The sequence below is a fragment of the Hylaeus anthracinus genome, unplaced genomic scaffold, assembly GCF_026225885.1.
Source record: "Hylaeus anthracinus isolate JK02 unplaced genomic scaffold, UHH_iyHylAnth1.0_haploid 0, whole genome shotgun sequence".
Classification (NCBI taxonomy): domain Eukaryota; kingdom Metazoa; phylum Arthropoda; class Insecta; order Hymenoptera; family Colletidae; genus Hylaeus; species Hylaeus anthracinus.
In genome coordinates, this window is record NW_026533254.1 from 7706853 (window position 1) to 7734248 (window position 27396).

The 27396-nt window shown below is 43.9% G+C and overlaps 1 protein-coding gene across 6 annotated transcripts in view; it reads left to right on the plus strand.

The window, feature by feature from the left end:
- The window catches only part of LOC128887652 (teneurin-a), a 766007-nt gene that overhangs the window by 632466 nt on the left and 106145 nt on the right, over positions 1-27396 (plus strand). Inside the window, exon 1 of one of the 6 annotated variants that reach the window (XM_054143826.1) lies at positions 574-2464. The exons of the other annotated variants lie outside the window; for them this stretch is intronic. Within the exon in view, the coding sequence (XP_053999801.1) occupies positions 2409-2464 (56 nt within the window). The 5' untranslated portion in view covers positions 574-2408. Of the gene's footprint in view, positions 1-573; positions 2465-27396 lie in introns of those variants that run through there. 6 annotated transcript variants of the gene reach the window in all.

Here is a 27396-nt window from a genome sequence, read left to right on the forward strand (position 1 = left end):
TTTCATAACTAGCAATCATGATATCTGAAGCTATCCAACTCGATGTCTCCCTTAACAGGATTTCAACACTCATCGAAAAATAATTCGTTCTATTCACATTGTCTCGCCTCTACTTCACTTGTTGATACTCGACCGCACTCTTCCACCCTCAAACCCAATCACACAGTCACAAATGCACACACTTAAATCGTCTCGATTCCACGCACTTCGTTCCAAAAGTCTCAAACGATACCAACGAGATAAAAAATGTCAAAACTTTCCGAGCATCCTCCGAACGAGGTCTCCTTTCCAGCATGAAACTTGTCCGTATCAACACCCTGTAGATCGCATAGTCGCGAAACACAAGTCGAATCGCGTCGAATCGAGACGCCACCGGCTCCGCGAAGGGTTAGTGCACGCACCACCCGCTCAGCGGCGTTCCATCCCGAGGGTTCGTCGCGCGGCGACTGGGATTCCCGGCGGTGGGAGCGTTCGCGTTTGCGCATGCGTGGAACTTGCCCCTGTGGAGGGGACGTTCAGTGTCACTCGGTGCCGGGCGTTGCGGCGCCGTGGCCCTTCAGTCTTTGATCCGCAGCTGGCGCGGTTGTGTGTGTTGCCCTCGAGCGTACTCGAGCGTCAAGACGAAACTACGAGATCGTTTCGCAGGCCGTGCGCGAAGAGGGGAGACTCGGTGGTGCAGTAACCTCTCTACACGTTCGGGAAACACGAGCGGCGCCGTTCGCCGCAAACATCCCTTAAACGGAAGTCCCTCGCTACCAGGATACCTCTCGACATACGATCACTCAAAGAACTTTGACGCTCCAAAACGAAGTTTGAGTCGTCCGTAAAATTGGAGTAATCGTTCGAGGGACACCTGACCGTGCCACCCGGCGGGCTAAGCACGGCTGATCCTCGCGGCGGGTTCGACACAGTTCGCAAACACGACACGGTCCCTTCGCCTGGACCCCAGGGATTTTCGGTGCCACGCTGCTCACGCTTCGCTAGCACGGATTTGCGTGCGGTTCTCGGCCCCCTGACCCAATTAGTTTTCGCGTCCGTCACTGACGGATAGTGTCCGCGTACCGTGCGGACGTTCCACAGCTAGTTATCAGCTACGGGGACGAATTGCCTCCGTCAACGGGAGCGTCTCGAGCGCGCCTGTTAACGGTGCCTGTCAACAGAGAGGAACGTGTCTGTCCAGCGCGTTTTGGAGTGACGAGTTTCGATCCTTGGTGACAGTGACCCGTGTACGGAACCATCGGAGTCGTTCAAGTGTTATCGCGTAGTGCAGTGAAAGGGATACGTGGAAGAAGCCAACGACGAAGGATCGCGACACGGTTAGCTTGGCTTGTGACAATCGCGTAACCGAGGAAAGCTCCGCGCGCGGTGGAGCATCGCTCGTGGGCCGGGAGTTGAACTTTCTCGCTGGCGTTGACAGATCGATAACAAAGTTTGCGTACGCGAGAGTTTCCCCTTTCGTAGCCGGCGGCTAGTAGTACGCGAGGTCCGTTACGCAAACTCTTTCCCAGGACACGGAATGCGTTTATCTCGACGACGAGTGTTCAGCGTGAAACGGTCTGGAGTGTCGAGTTTAGAGAACCTGACGTCCTAAGTAGTTAAACGACTCTGGACACTTCAAATCGGACCGACTCGAATCCGAGCACGATTGAAAGTGACATGTCTACGTGAATTGTCTTCGAGGGTTGAAGATTTAACAAAATTCTTTCGAGGTGATCATGACACGTTGATATCTTGCGCCTAATATCCTAAAATTCATATTTAAAAACTCCAAGTGTTCCGTCCTCCGTCAGGAATTGAACAGCGACTCGGAACCCTATCCAAGAGACCTCTGTCCTAGAGGCTCGAAAGCCATTTCTCGAGACCCCCAGGTCCTATATCAGACCAAGCCAGGCTGAACTTGACATGCTGACGTTCTGAAGAGCGTAATATTGCTCAACTGCGCGGAGGATTTCTATGAGGCCCGTGCGATCTCCGCTGGAAATCTGACGCCCCGTCGCGCCAGCGACCGTGGCAGCCTGTCGTTGTCGCTGTCGAGCAAGAAGCAGTACCTGGTGAAATACAAACGGAAGGAGGGCAGGCAGATCGAGGAGCGGGGCTCCGCGTGGCCCGGGCTGCTCGACGATCGTCGTAAGAAGTGTGCAACGGTGAAGGGTAACGGCGGTTTCGGTGACTACTCGGCCGCGGGTGAGTTCGAGGTCTGGGGCGACGAACAGCACGCGTCGGATGGTGTAGATCGGCAGGTGGCGAGGCCGCCTTCGCGGCAGCAACGATGCGAAGGCGGTTCGTCGCTGAGGCCGTTGCTTCACGTGGCCCACTGTGAGCTCCACTCGCCACGCGAGCCGGAGCTGCTCAGGTTGGATCATCTCGAGGCTCTCGAGCACAAGTCCGACGACCACGACTCTTACACAATGATGGAGAACTTTCACAGCCCCGTACCGCCGCCGCTGCCGCGACGCCACGTCAGGTAAGGGATTCATCTTGGATACCTTGAGGGGTGGTTCACTGCGATAATCGTGTGACTTGTGATAGAAGGGTACAGTTGTAGCATTAGGTGAGGCGGAAGTACTTTTGATGAATAAGACTAATGGGCGAATTGAAAAGCAGTTCTTTTTGATTGTGTGTGTGTGTGTGTGTGGAACACCGTTGACATTTTTTTAGCGACGATTAAACGACGCGTGGAATCAATCAGGATTCTCAACGACTGTGGATGAGTGGACTGTGTCTTATTAAAAATGTTTGAATGCGAACTTGTCAGTATAAAGGATATACTTGATTTTTAAATACTTGTATGAAGTCTCATTCGAGAACAAATGTTCAAAAAGATTTTGTTCTTCGAACGCTCGGAGTGGGCGTTTAATTTTGTGTGCAAAGGATGAGGGAAAATAGTTTCTGATTTTTTCTATAAGCAGTGACGTAGATAGAAGGTCTAGGGTTTTCCAAGTTGACCGTAGCGAGTAATAATACATACATCAAATACTGCAAACAAAGAGTTGAGTAGACTAACAATAAACTGAAATTACTCGACAGTATTTGACTAAAAAAATTGACTTAAAAATTCAAAGTGTAAAAGAACGAGAGAACAGTTACTATCGTATGAATGAGAACTTGAACTCAGGTCTAATCCTTTCGCCGTAATGTTATATTTTAAAAGACCCAACAAGTAGTTTTGTAAATATTTCTTGGAATAGATTTATTCTAATGAACAAATGGGCCTCAGATGCTGTTAGAGATTAAGATAATTGCGAATATGTATTTCGTATTGATACTCACAATCAGTCGTAGAACAGACTAAAAGAATCATCTTCTCAATCAAGATAATAGACGTTCCATTTACTAACAATCGTGATCATCGTATATTCATTGATACAAGTTGTTTACCTTTGAATTTCAAATGCATTTGTTCCTTTAAATTTATTCTATTTAATCCTTTACGGTATGAGCCTTGTGCGTTATCAGCTTAAATTGGAGTGGCCATGTGGAACACGTGTTACTCCATTCTTCATACATTACTCCCCTTCGTTTATATCTCATTCGTGAGATGTCTTGCTCAATCATATACCTGAAGGTGTTTCTTACGAAACTGTGATTGGCTATATGGAGATTGGAATTTATTATTCTTGTACTTCTTAGCCAAACTATTGTCTGTATCGTGTTGCTGCACGTTTTTTCGCAAGCCGTTCCGAAAACAGATTTTGTTTGTTTCTCTCCGCAGCAACGAAACGCATAACTCGATTTGCTGTAACTTTTGAAACCGTTTGTTCGTCTTCTTTAGCTGCGCCAATGTTTGCCAAGCGAGGAACGACCGTAAAATGAGAACATTCATTTCTGAGGTTGTCTCTCGTTCGCGTTAACCTAAATTACTTTTGAGAATCTCTTCCAGGTCCTCATTGTCTCGCAATTTCCTCTGATTTTCATCTTGACTGAAGGACGGGTCAGGGCTAGGTCTGACGATTAATTAAGTATCAGCTTTGAATTTGACGAATTGCGATATTTATAGTACACTCGCAGTTCTCATTATAAAACTTTATTTTATTAACGATACAACTCCATCGTGACATTTTTATCATAATTCTAAATTTACATCATAATATAAAAAAATCTTTTTCTATCATATTGTAGTATCGCGTCCCTACTAACTTAAGCAGGAATTACAAATTTTTAATTTTGAGCCGCCTCCCAAAAGGTTGCATTGTATTTAGTGTTCTGCATTTAATAATTTAAACAAATTCATCAAGTGCTGGTGAGTAATAATGCTGTCTCGATAGAAATGATTTCATACTCAGTACATTTTCTTATACTTTTAAACAATTATATCTAGAATTAGCGACTATTCATATAAATTAACTAGAAATTATTTCCTCCTACAATGTATTTTAATTCAACGTATAAATTTCAACAGATTTTGAAACCGACTCGTAAAAATCGTAACATGATAAGCCGAAAGTTCATCTGCAGTTAGTGGCTGTATAAATGAATCCCTGAAAAGGGCCGAATAAAATTTGTCAGTTCGCGTAGAATCGATCGCCGCGATACAACTCCAGCGCAATAGTTGGTTGGAAAATAATCACGACCGCAAAGGGTTAAAAGGGCGCACTTCCACTTGTGGTTCTCTCCTCGTCTGAGGTTTCGCTTCTTCCCTGTGCAAAGCGCTTGGGTGTCGGTGACCCGCAGGAGTTGCGGTGAATTCTCTATTTATCGGAAACTTGATTTCTCCGAAGACTCCTGTCGGTTCGAGATAGAATTGTTCGATAATAAAGCTTTCCGATTTTTCGACATAAAATTGAATCGTCGGCTATTCGATACGGTTAGCTTGCATCAGATACACCAGTGGCTCTTAACCTCTTAAAGGTGAAACCACTGTACGAACGACAGGAATCTTAATAGATATATTATGTAGATATTTAGTACGATATTTCTGTAAATTTTGAAAATTTTAGAGCATTTAACATAAAATTAAGTACAAAACAATACTTTCTTCTCTACTATGCGTTTCCACCCATCGTGCTCCATTGAACTCGAGGTTTCTCAACCCAGCAACGATGAAACATTGATGAATTAAAATACTTACAAATGTATATTAAAATCACGGTTAACGTATCGTCGAAGTTGCTCATTGACAATAAAATAAAGGACGGCTATATTTGGAACGAGTCGATCCCGCGAGGGTGATTGGAGGAACGATTGCGCCAACAATTAGCCCCTAAATATTAATCGACAATTATCCTTCACACGAGGCTCGTTATTTAACTCAATTTATCGATTCAGCCGGACAGTAACGATAAGTTGCCGTGAAAATGACGGACAGAGCGTAAATAAATAGACCTGTCACAGTTATCCGCCTTGACTCGAACGTGTTATCCCTTTCTGAAATATCAACTAGTTAAACTCCAGTGCAATCGATTATATCTATCATTTTTATTATATTATAAGCGTTAATAATGGCACAGATCCCTGACCAGCGTGTAAATTAAAATGTCATTCTATACCCTGCCGCGGGGTTTATAAATAAAATACAGTTAATCGAAAATTCGAGTCGCGTAGATCCCACCAACGATATCGACAATTTTTCCGTTGATTCAAAATCTCCACGCTCCCTTTCTAACGATCAAGAGAGTTCAGCGTCCCCCAATAACGCCAGTTCCGAGTCCTCGCTCAAAGGGGCACATACCCCGTTAGTTCCAAGTTTTCCGTTTCGAATCAGCGCATTCTCATCGAACACGAATCGATTTCGAAACGCTCTCGAGAGCTGGCTTGTCATTAACCTCGTTCTTCGGGCGTGAACCTCCGAAACGAGCTACAATTCCACCGGTGCGAGCACACCTATATTGGCCTTCCACCAGACTCTCGTGAAGCCTCAGCCACTCCCGCGTCTAACCCTCGTCCTTTCTTCCAACCCCGTTCCTCTAGTCGCACGGTGAAATCTTGATCGTTGGAACATTTACTGCGCGAATGAAGTGCCTCGTTCGCTGGGCGATCCGTCCTTATTTCTTGCGACCCCCACTGTTGGCCGATTTACTACAAATTATTTCATTCTCTGCAAATAGCTGACTTACTTTCCTTAAGTGATTTTCAATCGTTGAATTTGGAGCTTTAAGCAATCGATCATCATTTGAACCCCTTGCGCTACGAACTGGGAAATAATTAAACGCTGAATTTTTTAATTAAATTCTCAAATAAGGTAACTCCAATTTTGTAGAAATTACTTCATTTGTTTTCGGTCGTTTCCAGTCGTTAAATTTGGAATTTTAAGAAAATTTTTTTAAGAAAATTAAATATTTGGATATAGAATAATTCTGATTACGTGCAAGGCATTTTTTAGACTTCAACTCCAATTTCGTGGTAAACTGGCGCAATGGACCTATGTATTGTAGAACGCAAGGACTATTTCCTAGCCGTGTTCGCGTCGTACCGAATCATCCAGCAAACAGTGAAAAGTTTCATCTTAGAAGAGTAATTTCATTTTCGGCGTGGCTGCGTTATATTAAGTTATAATAGAGATGTTCTCCCGCTACGAATTTACAACTCGTCGCCCTAACGACAAGCTCAACAGGTACAATGCTGTAACGTACAGTAGGGGATGAAGAAATTACGTGTTGGAAATGCTTATAGGGATGTTTAAGGGCGTTCCGTCGTGATACAGATTGGAAAGCGCCTTGGTGTTTATAATTTTATCGATATTTGTACAAATCTAATAGTTGCATTGAAATCATTATTCTATTGGATATATAAATCATTTTAATATTCCTTATTTCTTGTATGGAATGAATATTATTTCGAAACTTCTCAGTTACGACGTCTTTGCCTCTTCGTAACGTACCCTTAACAAACGCTAATTGCTACGAAAAAAAAAATCTTATCTCAGAGATGAATTGTATAGAACTCTAAACTGGAGGGTTTAGAGTTGTCCCGAAGTGTCAAACTGGGTTGCGCGCGATTTGGAGGGTGAAAATGGTGCGCAACCTGTTCGACCCAGGGCTGGTTTTCCCGCAAGTTTTGCAATGCGAATTTGGCGTAACACGGTTACATTCGAAAATACATATTCGACGAGCCGAGTGCTCGTTTCAGAAACGCGGCGCGGACGTAATTAAAAGCGTATATTAATTAGGGGCAGAACTGGCCATTAGGAGCATCGATCGCAATCGGAATGGGCCGGTTATACTAATTGAATTGGCCCGTTACAGAGAACCGTTACCTGTCTTCCGGTACCGAATTACTGTTAATGCTTCCCCCCAGGCTCGGCCGGCCATAAATTTAATCCATTCAAATTCAATAATCCATCCAAAAAAAAAAAAAAAAAAAAAAAAATAGAAAATTACTGCTTACAAATACTTTCATTCGTGGACACCATCGAGTTTGACATTTTTAGCTCTTTCGTTGATTAAGTCCTCTTCGAAAGAGTACAAAGACGAACGTGAATTTTTTTTACGAAAAAAAATATTTATTATTTCCTATAAAAAATGAAGTGAATATATCACTAATAACTTTCACAAAATACACCCAAAACATCAACGAAAAGTAATGTAAACTCCGGCCCGTCATGTACCCCGTTTGACGTAGAACAGAACCAGAATTTAAAGGAAAAGCGAATCTAACACTTTTCCGAAGTTTCACGACGCGGAAGTGTGCCGAGACGACGAGGAGTTCAACACCGCGGGTGGATTTAAATCTTCCATCCGTACGAACCTGATAACACCGCGCCTCGTCGCTGATAGCGCGTGAGAACAATAAGACGCTTATCCTCGAGGTTCGAGATAAGGAGCTCTCGATACACGAGTGCCACCAGCGCACCTACCGGAAGGTGTATCAAAGCCTGAACCGCGCAGAGAAGAGGTAAGACAAACAACGCGATACGGGTTGCGCTCGGCGAACCCTGGAAGGTTGTTTCAAAGTATGAAACGAAGAGGCGCATTTGCATCGACGCAAACACGGGAAATCCCCCTGCAACCTGTTTGCCACGTGAGAACTTCTACGAGCGTTGATGGAAATCCGCCTCAACGGAGCCATTCTCATTCCGCAAATAGATTCGGGTATCTTGGTCCGCGTAGAACGAATTAAAATTGTAAAACTTACGATGATCGGGTGGCGAGGTTTGTTGCGCAACTGGGACGAGCTTATTTTCTGTTTGATGTTGGACATTGACGAATTGACGCGGTTGGCCGCGTTGAAGCTTCAGATCATGAATTTTGATAGAGGCTTTTAGAAAATAAATAGAGGATAGTTGGAATCAGAGTAGTTTGTGAGGCTGGAAATTGATAAATTATCCGGGGGACGAAACCTTAATAAAAATCTTAGGTAAATACAAGTTAAATTACAAAACTAGGTCAAGAATGTCTTCCTTTTGAAGATAAGTGTCATAACCATTTGCGGTCGTGAAGCGACTCTCGGTCGCCATGACGTTTCGCGCCGACAGATCGAGTAACGAGTGAGAGGCGGCAGTCGGTGCTTATGTTAGATTTTGCTACCTCCAGCCAATATATTTGCAGTTTCGAAAAATTTTGGTAAACCAGTTAACAGGAAATTTTCGACAGCCGCGCGATCGAGCTTCAAGATCGATCTCGAATTCTGTCGAAATTCGATTAAATAGAAAGTTCCATGTGATTCTTACTGGAAAAAAGAAGGATTGCAAAGTTTCTTCTAGTCGAAAACACGAATCAACTTATTACTGTGATACATGTCCAGATAAGCCAAAAATGCATTTTGGTCAATGTGTCATAAATTATCATACCAAAGTAAAACACGAAACTTAATTTTGCAAAGTTATATTCTTAAAGGTGTGAATATAGATAAACTATCAAAATATAACATTTTTGTAAGATAATTTGTACATAAGATCATTTTATTGACCCTCGACACATTTGCGAAAATTTCCTCGACCTGCTACCTCGCCCGGCCGAAAAAGTCGTCGATCGCAAAGGGTTACGATCATTAATTTATCAATTAATTTTATTCCAGGTAATCCTCACCATCAAATTGCTCAAAAGTTGCCCGCACACCTCCTATCCTACCATTTCAAGCTTTCTAAATAATCTAGAGCATAAAAACGCAGATTATTGTGAAGGCCGCGCGGGAAGCGTCCAGCGGCTCTTCCGCGCACTGACGGACTGGGTTAGGTCTGGGTTAGGTAGACCGCGAACGGAACCTCGGCTAGGGTCCGCGAAACAGAGGGCTACCGAAGCGAGACGGAAAAACCGGCGGCGCGAGAGAGCGCAGGGGAGCTCGTTCAGGGCCGCGAAGGGATGACAAACGCTCAAATTGGTCGAAGAAACACAACGGACTCTCTATGACGAGCCATTGTAAACGCGGCTGAACACAGGGAAACAGACAACAACGACGGGGACGGAGAGGGATAGGTGAGAGATCCAGTTGCGCGGCGGTGAACACGGAGCGTAGGAAATGTTGAGGGAAAAGGTAGGGAAAAAAAAGGACAACACTGCGGGCGACCGGAAGAGGAAGGGGTTTGGTCAGGTTGAAAAGGACAGAGACTGGCGGAAACAGCGGAATGGGACGTGGTGGAACAGAGAGGAGATCCTGGGTCGACGAGGATGGAGAGAAAAGAGACGCGAAGTGCAGACGAAGTCAGGGGTTGGTAGGTCCGCGTAGGTATAGTTAGGTAGTCGCTGGTAGGACAGAGTGATGCATGGCTATGGGGTCGCTCGCTTTACCGCGAAATGTCGGCGCCGAGCAGCCGCCCGGCGCTGCTTGCTTGCCTTTTACATACTCGACACGATGGTGCCCTCCTATGGTCTCTTCTCCGCTCTTATCACTTTGTTTGCCTTTCGTACGCCGCGTTACCTTTCGCTCCCACGCCGTGAATATCGATCTGGCCCCGCGAAACCTGGCCTGAACGAATCCTCCTTTACTGATGCTGCTCGATGAGCCTTCTTCAAGATCGCGCTTGAAAAAGAAGGAGGTACTATCAGTTCGTTGGCTAAAGGAGACTTTCGCACCGTGGGTTTGCTGTGCGAGGTTTTCTGTTATGGTAGACCTTGATGGTATTAATCTAAGTTTAGGAGAAGATGTCTAACAAGAATAATGTAGGCTACACGCTTCAGAAACCACAGTCTCTTCAAAATATTTCTTACCATGTGGATTGCTCTGAACTAGATAGCATTAAGTGTTGTATAAAACACTAGTATTAGTAAATGACTGAGGAGAAAATGTCCTTATTAATGATAGAGACTAAAGTTGAGTGGGGACGTCATGTAACTGTTCTGGATGAAACGTAAAACAATCATAGGGCCCAGTTAGTACCAAAAGTTAGTGTCACTCACCGGTGACTGACGCGGCACTTAACGCGTTAATTCGTATGAACGAGTAAAATCGTCAACATTTTTCTACAGAATTCTTAATATGGGTTAGGAAAAGGACATTGCCCACCGAACGGAGAAGAGAAAGAGAGTTTCTATGGCAGAGATAAGGGCTTTACATTCTATGTTACGCCACCACGGATGAGAGATGGTACGACTTTTCTTTCCGCCAGAATATTCCGCTCGCTCGGGATATTGGTACACCGACGATATTTTTCTGCGAACGGAAGACGATCACGTTTGAAACATATATTCGACAAATCGCGACCGAGGCTCGTTCTTCGCCTCTGGAAGGATAGGGATACGCCCGAACCGGGACCACGACTTGTCGAATTTTTCTCTACTCGAATATTCCAACACTGATCCGATCATTCAAACATCCAGCGAGTATAATTTAAACAGTACTGAATTTTCGTCGAGATAAATGCAGAGTTTTTCGTTTCTATTTTAAAAAGAGATTTTTCTAAAAATTTTTAAATAGTTTCCACCTGCTATTTCTTGGAGGAAGAATGTCATTCTTCTAACAGATTACAAGTGCACTTAAATACATTCGATTACTTCTGATTGTAATTTAAATAGAAATATTCGCTCGCCATTTTGTTTTCACAACTACACGTGCTCTCTTGAAAGATTAAAGGTTGCATGTTTTCTATATACATAAACAAAATTTTCCTTCAGAAGTGAAATAGAGTAAATTTATTTTAGAAAATCGCGGAATACATTTCCACGCCTAATACATGAACCAGAACTCAAAAACGAATTTGAAAACACCATACCCCGAAAAGTAACAGATGGAAAGGTGTTGATCAACGTCGCGCTTCGAGCTTCCGATCCGATTAAAGATCACTTAACGCACTTGTCGAAGTAGGCACGGAACCCAGCCAGCTTTTAACCCTCGCCGCAGCGATTAATTAGCGAGATCCGGATGGCGTGATACGTTTGTTAACGCAGCGTCTAACGTGGGGGCGAAAACATACTGTCAGTCCACGCGCGGAGCGAAAACAAACCGCGTCCGAGCGAGATCTCAGATATGTTGTTATCGCAAGGCGAGAAACTGGAAAGAAACGTCAACCAGGGACTGTTTTCAGCTGGTGGGCCAATGGGAGCGTGTAAACAACGCGCCCGCAGCTCTAGCTTCCGCTCGAGAGCCAGGGCGTTCTTAAGTGCTCGATATATCCGAGGTTAGGTTTCTGGAAGCGTTTTCAGACATTTATTTAAAGAACACTTTCCTCCTGTGGGACGATGAAATTATTATTTTTAAGCTGGCGAGAACCTGGCCTATGAGGAAATTCTTGATAGCGTTCATGGAAGGCCTAGGGGTTATTTTTTTGTTCTTGGTGACGTTGAGAAGATATCTAATAACTTGTTAACTTCCCGATTTATGGGGAAGTTATTGTATTTGCCTCTAAAATGAAAAATCGATTTTTAGCAGATCTCCATGTTTCAAGGTCATTGAAGTAATTTTAGCCTATTTTTGTATACAGGATTTAGCGTGATCGTATATACAGTCAGTTCGATAAGTATTCGCAACCTGTGTTTGTTGAAGTGCCAGTTTGTTTAGATTCTGCCTCGTCGTGTGGGGGGTGACGAAACTGAAAAGAGCGAATAAGCGTGTCGCGAGTCGAGCACGTACACACGGGATGACGCTATCTCGGCGTATTTACGGAAAATCGACATCGCGCAGTGTCTGTGGAATATCCAAGCGGGTATATCCAACGTCGCGTCACTTAAGCGGGCTAGACGCAGTCTCGGCAATTGATAGGTAGTCACGCTAGGCTGACCTCAAGGGACATCGGCTCGTATAGCGCGCCAAACCCCTACCTACCCTTCGCTCGTCTCTCCTCACCCTTTCGAATCTATCCGCCTTCGCCTTCGTAAAATCTACTCCCAAGCCGAGCCTTCCCCGTAGCTTCCGCCTCGTATCTTTCGCCTCTAACCACCCTTTCCTCCAGGTCCCATTCCCCAACCCTCTCCCAGCGCAGCACTTCCATCGGCCTCCTCCACGGTGGCTCCCTCTTCCTCCCACGACCTCTATCCTCCGTTCTCGCCGCGTCCTTCCACTTCTTCCTCTTCCTCGCGTTTTCGCCGGCTGCGAACCACCCCCGTCGACCCACCCCACCCCCATCCTCGTCATCCTGCTCCTCTTTATCCTTTGTGTAAGCTCGGCCTCCGTTCCAACGTCTCAACGTGTCGGAGCTGCCGGTCGGATATCTCGCTGCACTTTTACCATTCGCGGTTAAACCACTCCGTATCCTTTCTTTATCGGAGGGGGGCTCGCCGCGACCCACCCTCAGCTTGTTTCCACCCCTCCTGTGCTCCCCCGCCGCCCCCCTGTTTCACGTTCAACGATTCTTCTCCAGAGGAATTTCAAGTTTCCATCGCGATCTTTACGCATTTCACGATAGCGTTATACCCCGTCCTCCATAGTTGGGGGTAATATCCGTACGCGAGTGAACACACAGGGAGCACGGCGAACGATTCGAACGAATTTTCGGTGTCCTTTGATCTCATTCTTCCAGGGAACCATCCCACCTACGTTCCAGGTGAAACGGCTCGATATCTGCCAGCTCTTTTGGACGTTTTGTTTGAGCTGAAATTTTGATGCTGGGAGTTTTGGCGGCGTTGGTGAACTTCTGTCAGCGGAAGGGGATGTTTCTTGGCAATCTCATTTGATAATCATTTGTTCTCTCTATACCTTCTACTATACCTTCTATTATATGTATATTCTGTTCTGCTTCTCTTTGATAATAATCGCGTGTAATATATCCTTCGTCACAATTTTTTCGCTCTCCATCTTCTGTTACCTGTTTAATTCTACACGGTTCTACGTTTAATAATGATATTACTCGGTAACCGTGGTATTGTAGTCCAGAAAGGGCACTGCCAGTCACTCGCCCCATTTCCCGCAACTTTAGGGATTCACGAAATATTTTAGGGAATAGCGGTGACTCACCTTGTACACGTAGCTCTACCGTGGACGTGGTATTACGTCTGCACCGGGGATTAGAAGGAATGATGGTGGCCCAGTTTCAGGGCACGAGGAACGAAATTTATTTCATTAAAAGCGCCTCTGTGCGCCCGACGTAAACGGATCCTTGAGCTGTTTTCGATTTAACCTTCGAGTCCAGCGAGGAGTTTCGGAGGGATGAAATTTTTCGTTTCGCTTCGACGGGACCAGGGATTGATTTAGCCGGAACCATTGATCCTCGATCCACGAGCGCTAGAGATCGTACTTTGAGCGGGAAGCCAGTGGCTCGGGCCATTTCGGAAATGTTACCGGATAGTTTCGACGTTCTTTATTTATTTGTTTTTTTCTTTTTTGACGAGAGATTCTCGATAATTCGTTGGAGCAAGACACTCGTGGGACCTCTCCTCGTCGAAAAAGAGAGGAAGCGAATTGTTCGTTTCATTTCGACCAGAGAACCTGAATTTTTCACACAGAGAACTCTTTGTGCTCGAAAATGGCGTACTTTCTCTGACAGCCTGAATTCTTTTTTGGTCTAATTGTAACCATTTTTCGCCCAAGTAGTTTCTGTTTGTGAGATCTGCAATGGGCGACCCTCACTTCGACGCACGGGAAATTTCATTATGCCTCGATAAACTTTTCTTTGTGGATTAGGCGCGAGAGCCTTCCCAACGAATTCGTTCGTGCTCGCGATACCCTACTTATATTCATTATTCCCCTATGCACCGGCCACAGCTTCATGGAACGTCTAGGAAATTATGCTAAGCGAAATGAATGTACCTTACTGCAAGAGAATTTTTAAAACTACGATCGATGAGGCCATCCACCAATTCCACCAACTGTAATTTTTTGACGTGTTGCGAAAATCCTGAAAATTGAAAGGCAAGGGAGTTATTCATGAGTTTTCGTTAATATAGCACGATTTAAGGGGTCATTCTGGTAATCCGGCCGAGAAATGTAGCTAGAAATGAGTATTAGCTAGATAAAAAATTATTTAAATATAAAATCAAATGAAGACACTTTAGACATGTATCTTTATTCGACGAATAATAGATACAAATTTTTCATCTTTTATTCATTATGACTCAATTTGAAATTTGTATTTAAATCAAAATTTTGCCTATTTTTGAATGTAGCTATATTTAGAAAATTTTTTCTCATTCAATATGAAGATTTATAATGTGACGTCTATTATAACTTTTAAACCCATTAGACACACAAATATATTTTCCATCCATCATTTATTTATTTATAATATATTATTTATAACATATATTTAAAACAACAAAATACAATGTACTGTATCACACGAATACTTACTTCCAAAGTATTAAAATTCGTTTAATTTGTGGTATTCCTCAAAGCACGAGTATACACACAGTGGAACAACAGCACCCATAGATTGCCAAGCACTTCTAATCAATGCAATTTCCTTTCCGTAGTGGGCATATTGAAAGAACTCAAAATATAACATCTTAAACACAATAATAAAGATAACAAACGATTGCGGCAATGGATTTGTGCTCTGTTTGGCTAGAATAACTTTGGGCGCACCGGTGTGTCCGTGCTCGTCAAAGGGTTAATACGCTGTAAGAAGAAAACGTTGGAATTTTCGCGTGATCAAAATTGCACGACCCCTTAAACGATTATATCCGCCGTTCAACTTCTATTGGCAAGAAAAGTTTCAAGGGGCCCGTTTTTCAGCGGGTCGCGGCGTGTTTATAATTACAAGAACACAAAGAACACAACGCTGGGAATTTGCCGGCGCCGCGAGGGGAAATTCGTCCAGCTCACAAAGAGAGCCCCGGCCTCTCTCTCCCTCTCTCCCTTTTCTCTCTCTAACCGCCTCTCGCTACAAAGAACCGTTTAGTCGAGGGCGAACCGCCTCGCCCGCATGCCGGGGCCGAAAAAATTTTCATAAATCTCGTCGAGCGTTAAATTACTCGTCGCCTGCTCGTTCCGTCTGCATCCGTCGCGATCCTCTCCGCCCACTTCCACCCCACAAACCATCCCCACGGCGCCGACACGTTTGTTTACGCGTCCGCGTGTCGTCCGTGGATCACGACGGATTAACTTTCTTTTAATTGTGTAATTAGAACGGAAAGGACGTCGCCTTGGATGCGGCAGACCCTTCCTCTCTCCCCGGAGAAGGGAACGACGCGCCACGAAACCCGTAACAATTAAGGTGGTTCTCCAAAAAAAAAAAAAAATAACCTTCTCACAATGTTCTTCAAATATGGAGTATTTGTTAACGATAATTTTGTCTACGTGTGTCAAAAATTGTGAAGATGTTGGCCGTTTCGGAGCAAAGATAATCGTCTTCAAAGTTTCGACTTTTAAAGTGCAATCTGTATGCAAAACTCAGTCAGAGTTTGCAAAGTCAGAGTTGCATTCTATCTGGGGACTTGGGAATTTGTTGGAATTGTTTTAAATAACTAACAGGTAATGGAGAACTGTTATGGAAATTTTATGGGAGGTGATAGGTATGAGGAAGTTGAGACAGTTATTGCCATTGTCACGTTTGTATATTTTGATCTTCCAACCATCAAGCATCAGCTTCAGTTCGAACAGTAAAGTTTACTCGTTTCGTGGACAATATTTAATTTCAATTCATCGAGAAACGTAGGTGGTAATCGTGAGAGGGTGGAAGTCTCGTCGTGAACGCAGGGGAAGAGCAGTCGGACCACCTGCCGGCCGTAAAACCGATTTGGCGACGCTCCTGCTCCAGAGAAACATTCAACCAACCGTCTGCAGCGGACTTTGTAATTTAGCGTCAATCTCCTTTATTATCCGTAATGCGCCGTCCCCGAGATTCTCCCGTAAAATTTCTCTCTCTCTCTCTCTCTCTCTCTCTATCTCTCTTTCTCCAGCGAGTGCGATTATACCTTCAAGAGAGGTACTAGTCAGGTGCAACAACAGAGTCCTCGAATAGGAGGAAATCAGTTCTGGGGCACCTCGAGGTGGCACTCTGGGAACTCTATTTATTTTTAATATTCCAATACGTCTGAATAGGGATGTTGCAGCAACAGTGGCTTGAAACAATAAAATTGTCCATACATTTTTGCAACTTCTATCATCATGTAATCATCAGTCATTGAAAAGGGAGATTCCATTTCAATCGGTTAATTCCTTGCCGAGTTACATCAGAGAATAGGAATTTTGCAATAACGCTAGTTATAAACAATGACACAATTCATAAAGTTTCATCGATTACATCGATTTCAGGCCGAACATATGCGAAATAGGATTCTTTTTCCGATAAAAATTAATACAAAGTGGTAAAAAATAAAAAAAGGCCAAATGTGTTTTTATGAGACCAAGTTTCGATCCAATTGGTCCATCCATCGTTGAGTAATAAACGGTATAAAATTTTACGGTTTTTTGCAAAAACAAATCGGGTAAAAAATAACAAATCGCAAAATGTCTTGATTACGGGACCAACTGGGAGAAATACTTAACAAGATGCAAGAGATCACACCCCGATTGGTCGAGCCATCTCAGCGTAATCAGGGAACATACTTTACAAATAATACATGTCGAATTGATTATCCTCTTCCTTTTCGAAGTCGGTTAATAAGCCACGGAGATTCGAACCCACGATCTTCAAATCCCGCGCCTTGTGAATCGTGTCCATGTTTGACTCCTTACTCTTGAATATGGGAATCGCGATGGTACAGTACTCGTAACACTAATATGTACAATTGTGATTGATGCCACTCCAAACTACCCCTCTCAGTTTCCCTCAACAGTAAAAAATGGTAAAGCGTAGCTCTGACGGCGCGGATGTTCCAAGATTCGTTCCGCTGCGCACCAGTGAATACACTGATGGAACAGAGAAAAAGTGAGGAGTAAGAAAGGAGGGTAAAGGGTGGAGAGCTGAACCGAGAGCCAAAGATACCGCGGATGTCAGTGTAGTTCTAGCGAGTCCTCGCGTCGTCGGTATTTACACGGCCTGCTCGCTGCAGCTACCAAGCGATGAATTACTTATAACCTCCTGGATTTCCCGCTCCTCCCTACCCATCGCGCTGTACGCGTGTCCCGAGCCACCTCCATCCTCCTTGCTACGCCTCGTCGCGGTCTTTCCGCGGCTTTTTGTTTTATAACCGCGCATATCCGTTTCACCATCTTCGAGTATTTATAAACTAGCCGATACGCTCGCCGCGACGCGCGTCGCTCACCCACACCACGGCACCCTGCGAGAGTCGCGAGTACGGATTCTCCGGCGTTCGCGCAGAGGATCGCGTTTATTTATTCAGGCTTTTGCACTTGGTGGCGACGCGAGAGCAGGAATCATAGCCGGGGCCACGCTTATTAATGGCGTTGCAAGATTTACGAGCAGCGATGCTTCCCCAGTCGCGGATCCGGCTTCCTGCGTTTTCGATAACGGTTGTAACTCGTTCATTATGCACGACGAGGGAACCGTGAGTTCACAGGGAATGTATCTTTCGGAAATCGTTGGACGCTGCACGTGCTCCGATCCCTGCTCCCGTAGAAAAAGCTGAAAGCTGGCAAACGCTTGCCGCAGGAACTTTCCAGGTTTTGCTGGATTTTTTTTCGGCTTCATAGTCAAAAATTCTGGCCAAATGGAACCTCGATTCATTCCCGACGACTCGTGTTAGCGGGATCCACTTGAGCTTTTAACGTAACATTTATTTTACAAAACAAATGTGCCGTCGTTTATTTCGTGTATCGCGATTCTTTTTAATGGACTCGTTAGAATCTCTTTTGAGGGTTACCCAGAAGTTATCAATCCTAAAACGATAAAACCTATTTCAACGAATTATAAAAGCTTTAATTCAGCATTATAAAATCGTTTAACAGCCGCTAGAAACGATTCGAAACCCACGAGAGGACTTCCACTAGAACTTCAATCTTCGCCTGACACAGGGATGAAACTTCTATTCACGCCTCTCAAACTCGATCTGCCCTGTCCCAGAGTGCCGCGAGTTTGCGTTATACGACGCTGTATTATTTTTCGCGAGGCGAATCAATCAAGCCGTGTCTCCCAGCTTCGCGACAGGAGGCAACCTAGAATCGCGCGCATAAATCCAAGGGATGCTCCGTTTGGAAACTTCTCCACCCTCGGGGAAAGAACAATTCCGTGCCCACCGGGTCCCCGTCGATCCTCTGGCGAACGGGGAATCGTACAAAAGGACTGGTCTCTCCGATTCGAAGTCAGGACGACAAAGAGCGCGGCTCCTCGTGGTAATCCAAGATCAGATGTCAAATCAGACGTAGCAGCAGTTTCATCGAACGGCCGGCTCGCTGATTATCGAGATGCAATTCCGCTGGCGGAGGAGGAGCGGGAGGAGGCGGTTCCAGCAGACGGAAAACTGAGAAGAACAAAGAGTACCGGGATCGGAGGCCAACACCCGATACCGTACCCGAGACGGGGAAGAAGAGTTCGATCAGCGAGGGCAGCTCCTCCGAGACAGGACGGTATTAAGTAACCCGAAGCTTCGTTCTCTTATCAAACATCTCGTCCCCGGGGTTCGCGGGACCGTGTCTCCATTTACCAGTGGCTGGTCCAAGAATTTTCTTCACGGACGCGCCGCTACCATACCCCCTTATCCGTTTTCTTATCGACCCAACTAGTCTTGACAATCTGCAAACTGTAACTGCAATGAGGAAATTGGATGACGAAAGTTCGAAAGTTGGTATATTTATCTCGTTGACTCTCTCAGGGATGTGTGGTTGGACTCTTTTTGAGCACGATTGTTAGGACCACTCGAAGACGAGTGCATCTACGTTTTTGAGAGGAAAAAGTTATTTCGTTCTACTGGGTAGTTCGATGCTTCCAGACTAGGGATGGCGTGAAAAATCACTGACAGTGATTTGGAAGATGGCGTTTCAGAAGCGGTTCATGTTAATTGTTATCGTTGGCGTTTCGCTGTCTACCCTTAGCGGAAATTCAAGGAACTATAAATAAGTCAAAATTTAAATTGTATTAAAATTATATTAACATTGCTTTTAGACCATATTATAATACATATATGTATAATCTAAGAACAACATAATTCGCGAAAAGCGAAAAGAATGTTCTCTACCAATCAGAAGCGATCACGAAGAATCACGAATCACCGTGAAAAATCATCGTGATTGAGAATGAACGTGATTGAATCACGAGTGATTCAAAAGTAGCAGTTCACGCCATTTCTATCCCAGACGGTAGTCGTGCTAGCCTCTCGGAGTTAGTTACTTTTTCCATTGAGTATTTGTAGCCCTGTACTTCCTCAATCGGCTTCCTATTATCTTGTTGTTAACACATTTACGCCGACGCGGCGTTGCTATTTGTGTTTCTTGCCCCGGGGGGCGGGGCGATGGTACACGTCGTCTGATAGACGCGCGAACGCGAACCACCGGTGGTACACGCCGCCGTGAACGTGTCAAAGAAACGAAATTCTCGATCAAACTATATCAACGTTACGAGACCTGCGCGATATAGATTCTGGCAAACCTTCAATTCTCTTTAGTGACAGAATCGTGAACATATCGAATATATTCCACTCCACCCGGCAGATTCATCCAATACCGTTTCTAGATTCCCACGGCAAGCCCGGAACGCATAATGCGCCGTAAAGTAAATAAATGCACGGCAGTCGACGGCCGTTAACCGTTAATGACGAGGACCACGGCAACGAGGAGAAAACGCTTACAGTGCTCGCGTACCGTCCACGCGAAAAGGAAGCCCCGTGGGGAGGGGGGGGGGGGGGGGGGGGGTACGGGTAGGGTAGAGAGCGCGCGACAAGAGATGAAAAAGAAACGGGATAAAACGTGACCGACCCCCGGGGTTGCAACTAGCGAGACGGAGAGGGTGGTGCAGGTCACGGACGGGAGTAGCGGCTATAAAGGGTGACGGGAGGGGTGGTGAGCGGCACATCGACACACGCAGACGCAGTTATCTGTTCCAATTAACCTCTTACGTTTCGTTCCCTTCCGCTAAATCCCTCTTCTTCTGTTCCGTCCTCTGGCTGCTTCGACCCCCGCCCCGCCCCCCCCCCCCCCATACCTCTGTCCTGGCCCCAACCGATCTTTTCCCTCTCTGTCACCCTCTCTTCTTCTCCACCCTTACCTACACCGCTCTGTCCACGGTCTGGAACGTTGAAATTGAATCGACGCTTCGCGTCCCGTGTCCCCCCCCCCCCCCCCCCGCTCCTAAATGGAAAGATGCGGCCAAGTATCATTTCTATGAGATTCGACGAAAAAAAAAAAGGGGAAATATACCACAGACGACCACCCCTTGATATTTTCAACGGCAACGAAGACAATGAACGGAAATCAGTGGTTTGGGAGGTTGGTGGACCGCGGGAGGATCGATGGCGGCGAACGGTATCGGAAACCGTGAAACTGACGCAAATTAATTGGTTATGGAAATACGGTATAAGCTTCGAAACGCGGAATATTAATAAGGATGCTTCACCTCTCTCTCTCTCTCTCTCTCTCTCTCTCTCTCTCTCTCTCTCTCTAAATCTCTCTCTCTCTCTCTCTCTCTCTCTCTCTCTCTCTCTCTCTCTCTCTCTCTCTCTCTCTCTCTCTCTTTTTAAATCGATCGCAACAGGAAACATCAGACTGGTCGTTTGGAACGAGTATCGGCTGAATTGATTGTTTTGTTTTGGTACGTAATTTTTGTTGTTCGTAAAGTATAACTTTTATACATTTTTTTAAAAATCCTCAAAAATTAGACGAGTGCTGTACTTTCGAGAAATACTTGTATAAATAAACCATTCACGAAGCAAACGAACGATATATTTTTAGAGTTTGAACGATTTGCGAGTGAAAAAGTAATTCCATGGGATATACATCCATTTTCGACTGTAATTTGCAGTCACGATATAATTTTTAGTAAGTCGAAAATGACATCGCGTCAGGTAATCGAGTTTTGATTCTGGTCAGTCGGTTGGCAGCGCTTCGGCTAATACGAAGTTCTGTGGGACTTGTTTCAAATCGTCGCATTTGCGTGAAAATTCATGCAACTCAGGTGGCCATTGTTACGTGCATGTATATTATTCAAATTTTAACGAAATAAAACTTTCTGTGCTTGAATTTCTAAATAGTCCACCTCTGGTTTATCCGATTTGTGATTGAACAGGTCTAAATATCTTCTAACCCAAAACCAGCTCAACCTTAAATTATCATCACTTAAAAATTTACGAAAGAAGTTAACGTGAATGTATCGAATAATATACGATAGAATCCTTCGCCTTGCCACTACTAATATTTATATACATTTGTATATATTAAAAATATACAATGTCAAGTTTTCTTCTTTGAACGTTCCTTTATATATAAAAAAAAAAATTCAATAACAAAAATACATTATATCGTGAAATTATATACATTGGAAGAAAACATTTGCTGGACCAGACTCGTCCCTTAATAACAAGTTTAGTCTATATGATCGCTGGTGTGTACTTGATACAATCCAATCTCATGTTAACCCATTAACCGCCGCAATTCAAAAATACAAGAAAAAATTTAATTAACTGTATAATGATATTCGTACTAATCAACTGGAACTATTTTTGCCATCATTGTTATTGTTTTTATTTAAATATAAAAAGTAAACCTTGTCCCATTTTTGGGACATTGGCGGAATATACTTATGCTATCCTAAAGAAACTAACCCCATGTGTGAGAATGTGTGATAATGGGTTAATATAATAAACAGCCTAATTTGAAAATATGTAACACATTACATCAGTCGTAGCAATTTTATTACTCATGATTGCCGTGCTCATCGCTAGGGAAAAATTAATGGCAGCCCCTAGGGAGAAAATTAGGGACTACGAGGGGACGAAGCTGCCGATGCCCGCCAGGGATGAAATTAGAAACGTTGAAGGCGAGATTAATAATGCATACGAGAAACAGAATTAGCTACGGTCATCTATTGCAAACTCCGTAGAATGCGCTGATTTTTAATGATCCCTATACCGCGTGTGTATGCAATACACACGAAAGATTCCAGGCTTCCGTGTTAGAGTTCCATAGCCCTAGTGACCACTCTGCAACCTGCCTCGACGGAATCATTTCGAACCAACGACGTTCTTCGTGACCGTAGCAGAAGTCGTGACGTATGCAAACGGGGACCGTACAATACTTTGCCCGCCACGTGCAAGGGAACGGCGCACGGGCACAAAGTAACAACTGAGCGTCACGTCATCGGATCAATATCGGAGCAGGAATAGAAAACAGAGACGGCAGAGAGCGGAAAGTGACGTCGGTGTACGACGACGTCGAACAAGGAAGCGTAAACGAGGCGACGCTGGCCAGCTTCATCGAATTTCGGAAGCGGAGAACTTTGCTCGAACTCTTGACCGCGCGCAACTCTCCCTGGCGTCGCCTGATCAATCTTGTATGCGATCCAGTTTTTCAACGCCCCGCGTCGCATGAAAATCGCGAAAAGTTGAGCCACGATCGAAATTTCCGATCACCCAATGCACCAGCCTTGGGATGGAAGCTTTCATCGCGACAGTTCGTTCCATGCCTGCCACCCGCGCACGGTGAAAATATCTAGGGAATTCGGAATTTTCGTCCGCGACGCCAACGTTCCACCCAAGTTGCGGCGCTTGCTCGCGACTTGGAGTTAGATCGAATTCTTCGGTGAAAGGCGGAGAACTTTTCCAACGCCCGCGCGGGGAAGCCGTGAAGAATGCAACGATTCTCGTTTTATCGGAACTCGGTGTTCTGGGGATTTTGTTGCGGCGTGTACACATGTTTGGAACGAGGAGACGTTTTGCGATTGATTTCTTAAAGGGAACTGAGAAACGATTAAGTAACTAATTGGCGAAACTTGTTGTGGTGCTTTTAGTTGGTTCAGTGGTGGCTTTTACAGTAACACCTCGATAAAAGTAGCGTAGTTTTCACGGTATTTTAATAATTTTGTTCCAAAATAATCATTAACATTGTTTTTCTAATTTCTGTTTCAGGTAAGTGTCAACACCCCCATGAATGTTACACCTACTCTCGTTATACTGCTGATCACTTGTGAGTACAAATTGAAATTGTATAAGGTAACATTTATCCAGAAGAAAGTGATACTCACGTGCTAGGAATATAATACGTGTACCCAAAAAGGGGGTCTATATCTATTTGCAAAGGGTGTGTGTATACTTACCAAACGAGTAGACATTTCTTCTTGAAGGGTGTATCCACGACGTTCGCGCCCTAAGGAAATAACGTTGAAGAAAAATGTCCACGCGTGACCTAAAGAGAAGCTTTAATGGAAAAATAAGAAACTTGAACAAACCAATACCTACAAAAAAATTGCAGATACGCGCTTAATAAAAGTCTAGAACAAGGCAACACAAATGTTTCAGTGCACGGCGAGCACGCGAAATAGTGGCGCCACAATGATGTGCTCCTCCAAGTGGCGCCACTAGGTTGAGTACTCACCGAATCCATCACGGTCCCCAACTTCTAGAATCTCCGTAGCTATTAGCTAAATGTTTATGCAGGAGACCCTGTCACTATCGAGCGGTTTTCCCCATCACCGTAATGATCGAAAAGCCCCGCAGCTAATCCACGATTCCTTCAAACAGATCTCTATCCTAACACCAAACGTCCCGGGGAGGATCCGGTAGATAACCTCACCGTCGAGTCCATTAAACTCGCGTCCTCGTCTCGTTCCATCATTTCCTTTACCCTTCGCTTTTCCAGGGACTTTTAGGGATCAAACGTTTCCACCGCAGTTTATACACAGTAATTCTAGAAAGTGGGCCAAGCTTATATGTATAGCTCAGCTCTACGCGGAAATAGGTAGGGAAAGGTTCGATGACTAGGAGAGCAAACTGACTTCCTATAATGCGGCTTTTTCTCGAGTGTAAGACGCGATTCCACGCTTTTGTCAGGGAAACGTGCAATTGTAATTCGGAAACTCGATTCTTCGAATCGCACGCTACTTCGAAACCAGGTTACTTTGCTCCTCGTGGGGCATTTTTGCACATCTCTCTTTTCTGTCCAAAAGTGGTGCAAAAATACTTCATACAGACTAGTCCATTTTACTATTGGTAAAATTCGTCTCCTTTAGATAATAATAGAGTGGATAGAGTTGAACGTGTTTTTCACGACTGCTGTCGTGAATCCACATCACTTGAAATGCTATTCCTAGTTATGACAAAATTAGGAAAATCTTTTTATTTGATACACTACACATTTACAACGTTGATATTTCAAAACATATTCTGTAATTTTTATCTTCGCCTTAACGATACAAATTTACGATGTTCAGCTTCAGAATTTTTTTTATTTTCGTCAGTACTCGGTACTAGAAACGTAAAATATCTGCCAGTCGCGAATGTGTTAATAACTTCTTCAAGGCTCTAATTATTAGCAAACGCTGCACCCTATACCTGGCTGTCGATATTGGCCACGTTTTTTTATCAGTTCCGGACTCGCATTTTCCGTGGCCCACATTCTTAAAAATTGATCGAAACCCATGCCCCGTCTGCACAAAAAGCAGATTCATTTGTAATCATTAGTTGGCGAACAATATTCAGGTCATCAGCGATTCTGTTGGATGCTCATGAGGCAAACTCAATTCTACGTCGAAAATCTCGCGGTGGAAGCTTGTGTGTTCTAGTTGGTTTGAAAACTTTTAACCTGATTTTTTAAAATATTTGATGAGTAGCTCGCATCGACAGGCCAGATTTAGCTACCTCGCAGATAGATGGCCTCGGAGAATTCGAAAATTCAGCTGACACGGTTACTTTGACAATCTCTGACTTAGCGAAAAAATCGATAGACTCATTGCGCTCGCGTATAGCACCATTTTTAAATACTTGAGTGTCATTTAAGAAAATTAATTACTTCTCTATAGGTTGAAAAAATACATAGTACTATCAAATATTCTCATTTTTCCATTTACAAGGAACATTTTAGGGAACCTCCTAAAGTAAAATTAAATTCCTACGTGTGCGTTATATTTTAAGACCGCTTTTTAATTAAATACATGTAGTTATGCTTGACGAATTTTAATCTACTTGAATGAGGATCATATTTTTAAATTTCAATGTTCCGTGCTATTGTTTGCCAAAGCAAGATAAACGCATAAACGAAGAACACAGATTAGTGTCCAATGGTCCAAGAAAAAAGTAGTTCTCCCTACTTCTACAGTCATTAGGTAAAATACGACGTACGTACGTAACAATTGCAATTATTTTCAATATTTGTAATAGATGTACATATCCCGACGCTGACGATTTCGCCGTTTTCCCCTGAAATGATCACGTGACTCGCTATCAAAGACCTAGGGTGAGCCGACGACTCGTTCGGTCCACGGTTCCATCAAGAATTCGCTCAAAGGAGATTCGTAGGAGGTCTACCAGCTTGTAGAGTGACAAACGACTAGGAGTCTCTCGACGGCACGCTCGGCCGGGTGCATTCGACTCGCGCGTATTCGACCGCCATGATTAATGTAAACCTTTCGTCGGCGCGACGTATCCCAATGACAAGAGACACAACTCTAAAATTTCTGGCGACCCCTCTGTCTGAGATCCTCTCAACCAGGGGCAAAGATTACTGAGGGATGAGGGACAGAGGGATGCTGGGAACGTGGGAGGAACAGAAGCGAGTAGACGTCGTGGTCGCGCGACGGTATAAATAGATAATGCGCTGGATAAACGCCGGTAACTAGAATTCGAGACGAAGAGGGGATTCTGCGGTCGGCCGGGTCCACGTCTCACTTGTAACCTGTGCACCGTATCATACTTTATTTATGGAAAATGAGATTACGAATTAATATTTTACATTTTTTTTTTTTCAAATTGTTCACCGCGTTTCGATGTGGTAACGCGATTCCATCACTTTCATAGCAAAATCAACTTTTCCATTATACACAATTATATTAAAAACTGGCTCGATTCTAATAAGAAGTGCTTTTTCAAATTTGTTACATGTTTAACCCTTTGCGATCGTATGTCTACTCTCAACCAGCAAAGTTTTTTTTTACCGTTCCGGACGTAACCATTAGACAATAGTAATGGATTCTAAGATAATAGTGCAACAATAGATTGATAGAAAGTGATCTAAAATATGTGTTAAGAACAGTAGTAATTATAAGTTATACAAGAAGATTATTCTTCTATTATTGTTCTATTATTATTCTAATATAATTATAAAAGCATAATAAATATACGTATAAAGTCTAACATAAATCGTTTTGTAATATAATTTCGAAAAAAAAAATGAGCGAAGAAGCATGTTTTTCTTGACCAATAAAGTATAATGAGCCCTTAATACGATCGCAAAGAGTTAAATCAAAAGGTCTGACTCTGAATCAGGACTCTATGGAAAGAAATGATAGAAAAATGGTCCGAAATAAAGGGCTGAGCAAATTTGAGATGGCACACGAGCGGCAAATATTCTATACCTGCCTCTAGCTGCGGTTGGTTCGGCGGAATCGCAGCTCGGGGACGCTAATGGCGTCCACTGGTCGTAAATTGAAGGATTGCTGTGCAGGCTGATCTAGACTTGGCGGGGAATCCAATGTTCATGTTGCGGTTGAGATTAAACAAATATGACACGAATTCTGGTGAAGCTTGCTGGTCGCATTGCATCGTGTATTGATACTCCATTGTTGCATAACACACGTCCATGAATTTACCTTTGTACTTAGGTAGCTTGGCAATCTCTGTTTAATACTCTGGACGATTGGTACGATTGACATTGAAACGTTTATATTATCGAGCTCGGTAAGTTTGATCCAATTATTTGTTACTTTATCTAGTAATCAAAGCGCAAGCGAGAGAACACACCGTTGATCTATTCAAATGGAAATTAAGTCTTGGAATTAACTAAGAAAATGATAATAACCGCTGGAAACAAAGAGGCCACAGTATAACACATAGCACTAAATCTCACGCATACACGCGAGTTGAATTGTTATTGTGGAAGGCGATCTACTCGAATTCTGGATCCATAAAGCACAGAACGAGCTAGAAACAGGAATTTCGCAATGAAGACGGAAAGGCTGAAGTGGCAAGGACGGGAGATACCGCCATGGTTTAATCTGGGAACGTATGGAATCTAGAACATCATTTCATAACTGTAATTCAATCTAGAATGCATAGTGAAATTCTCCATCCATTTAGTAATGTTCGGAATCTTACTTAACCTAATCTTGTTGCA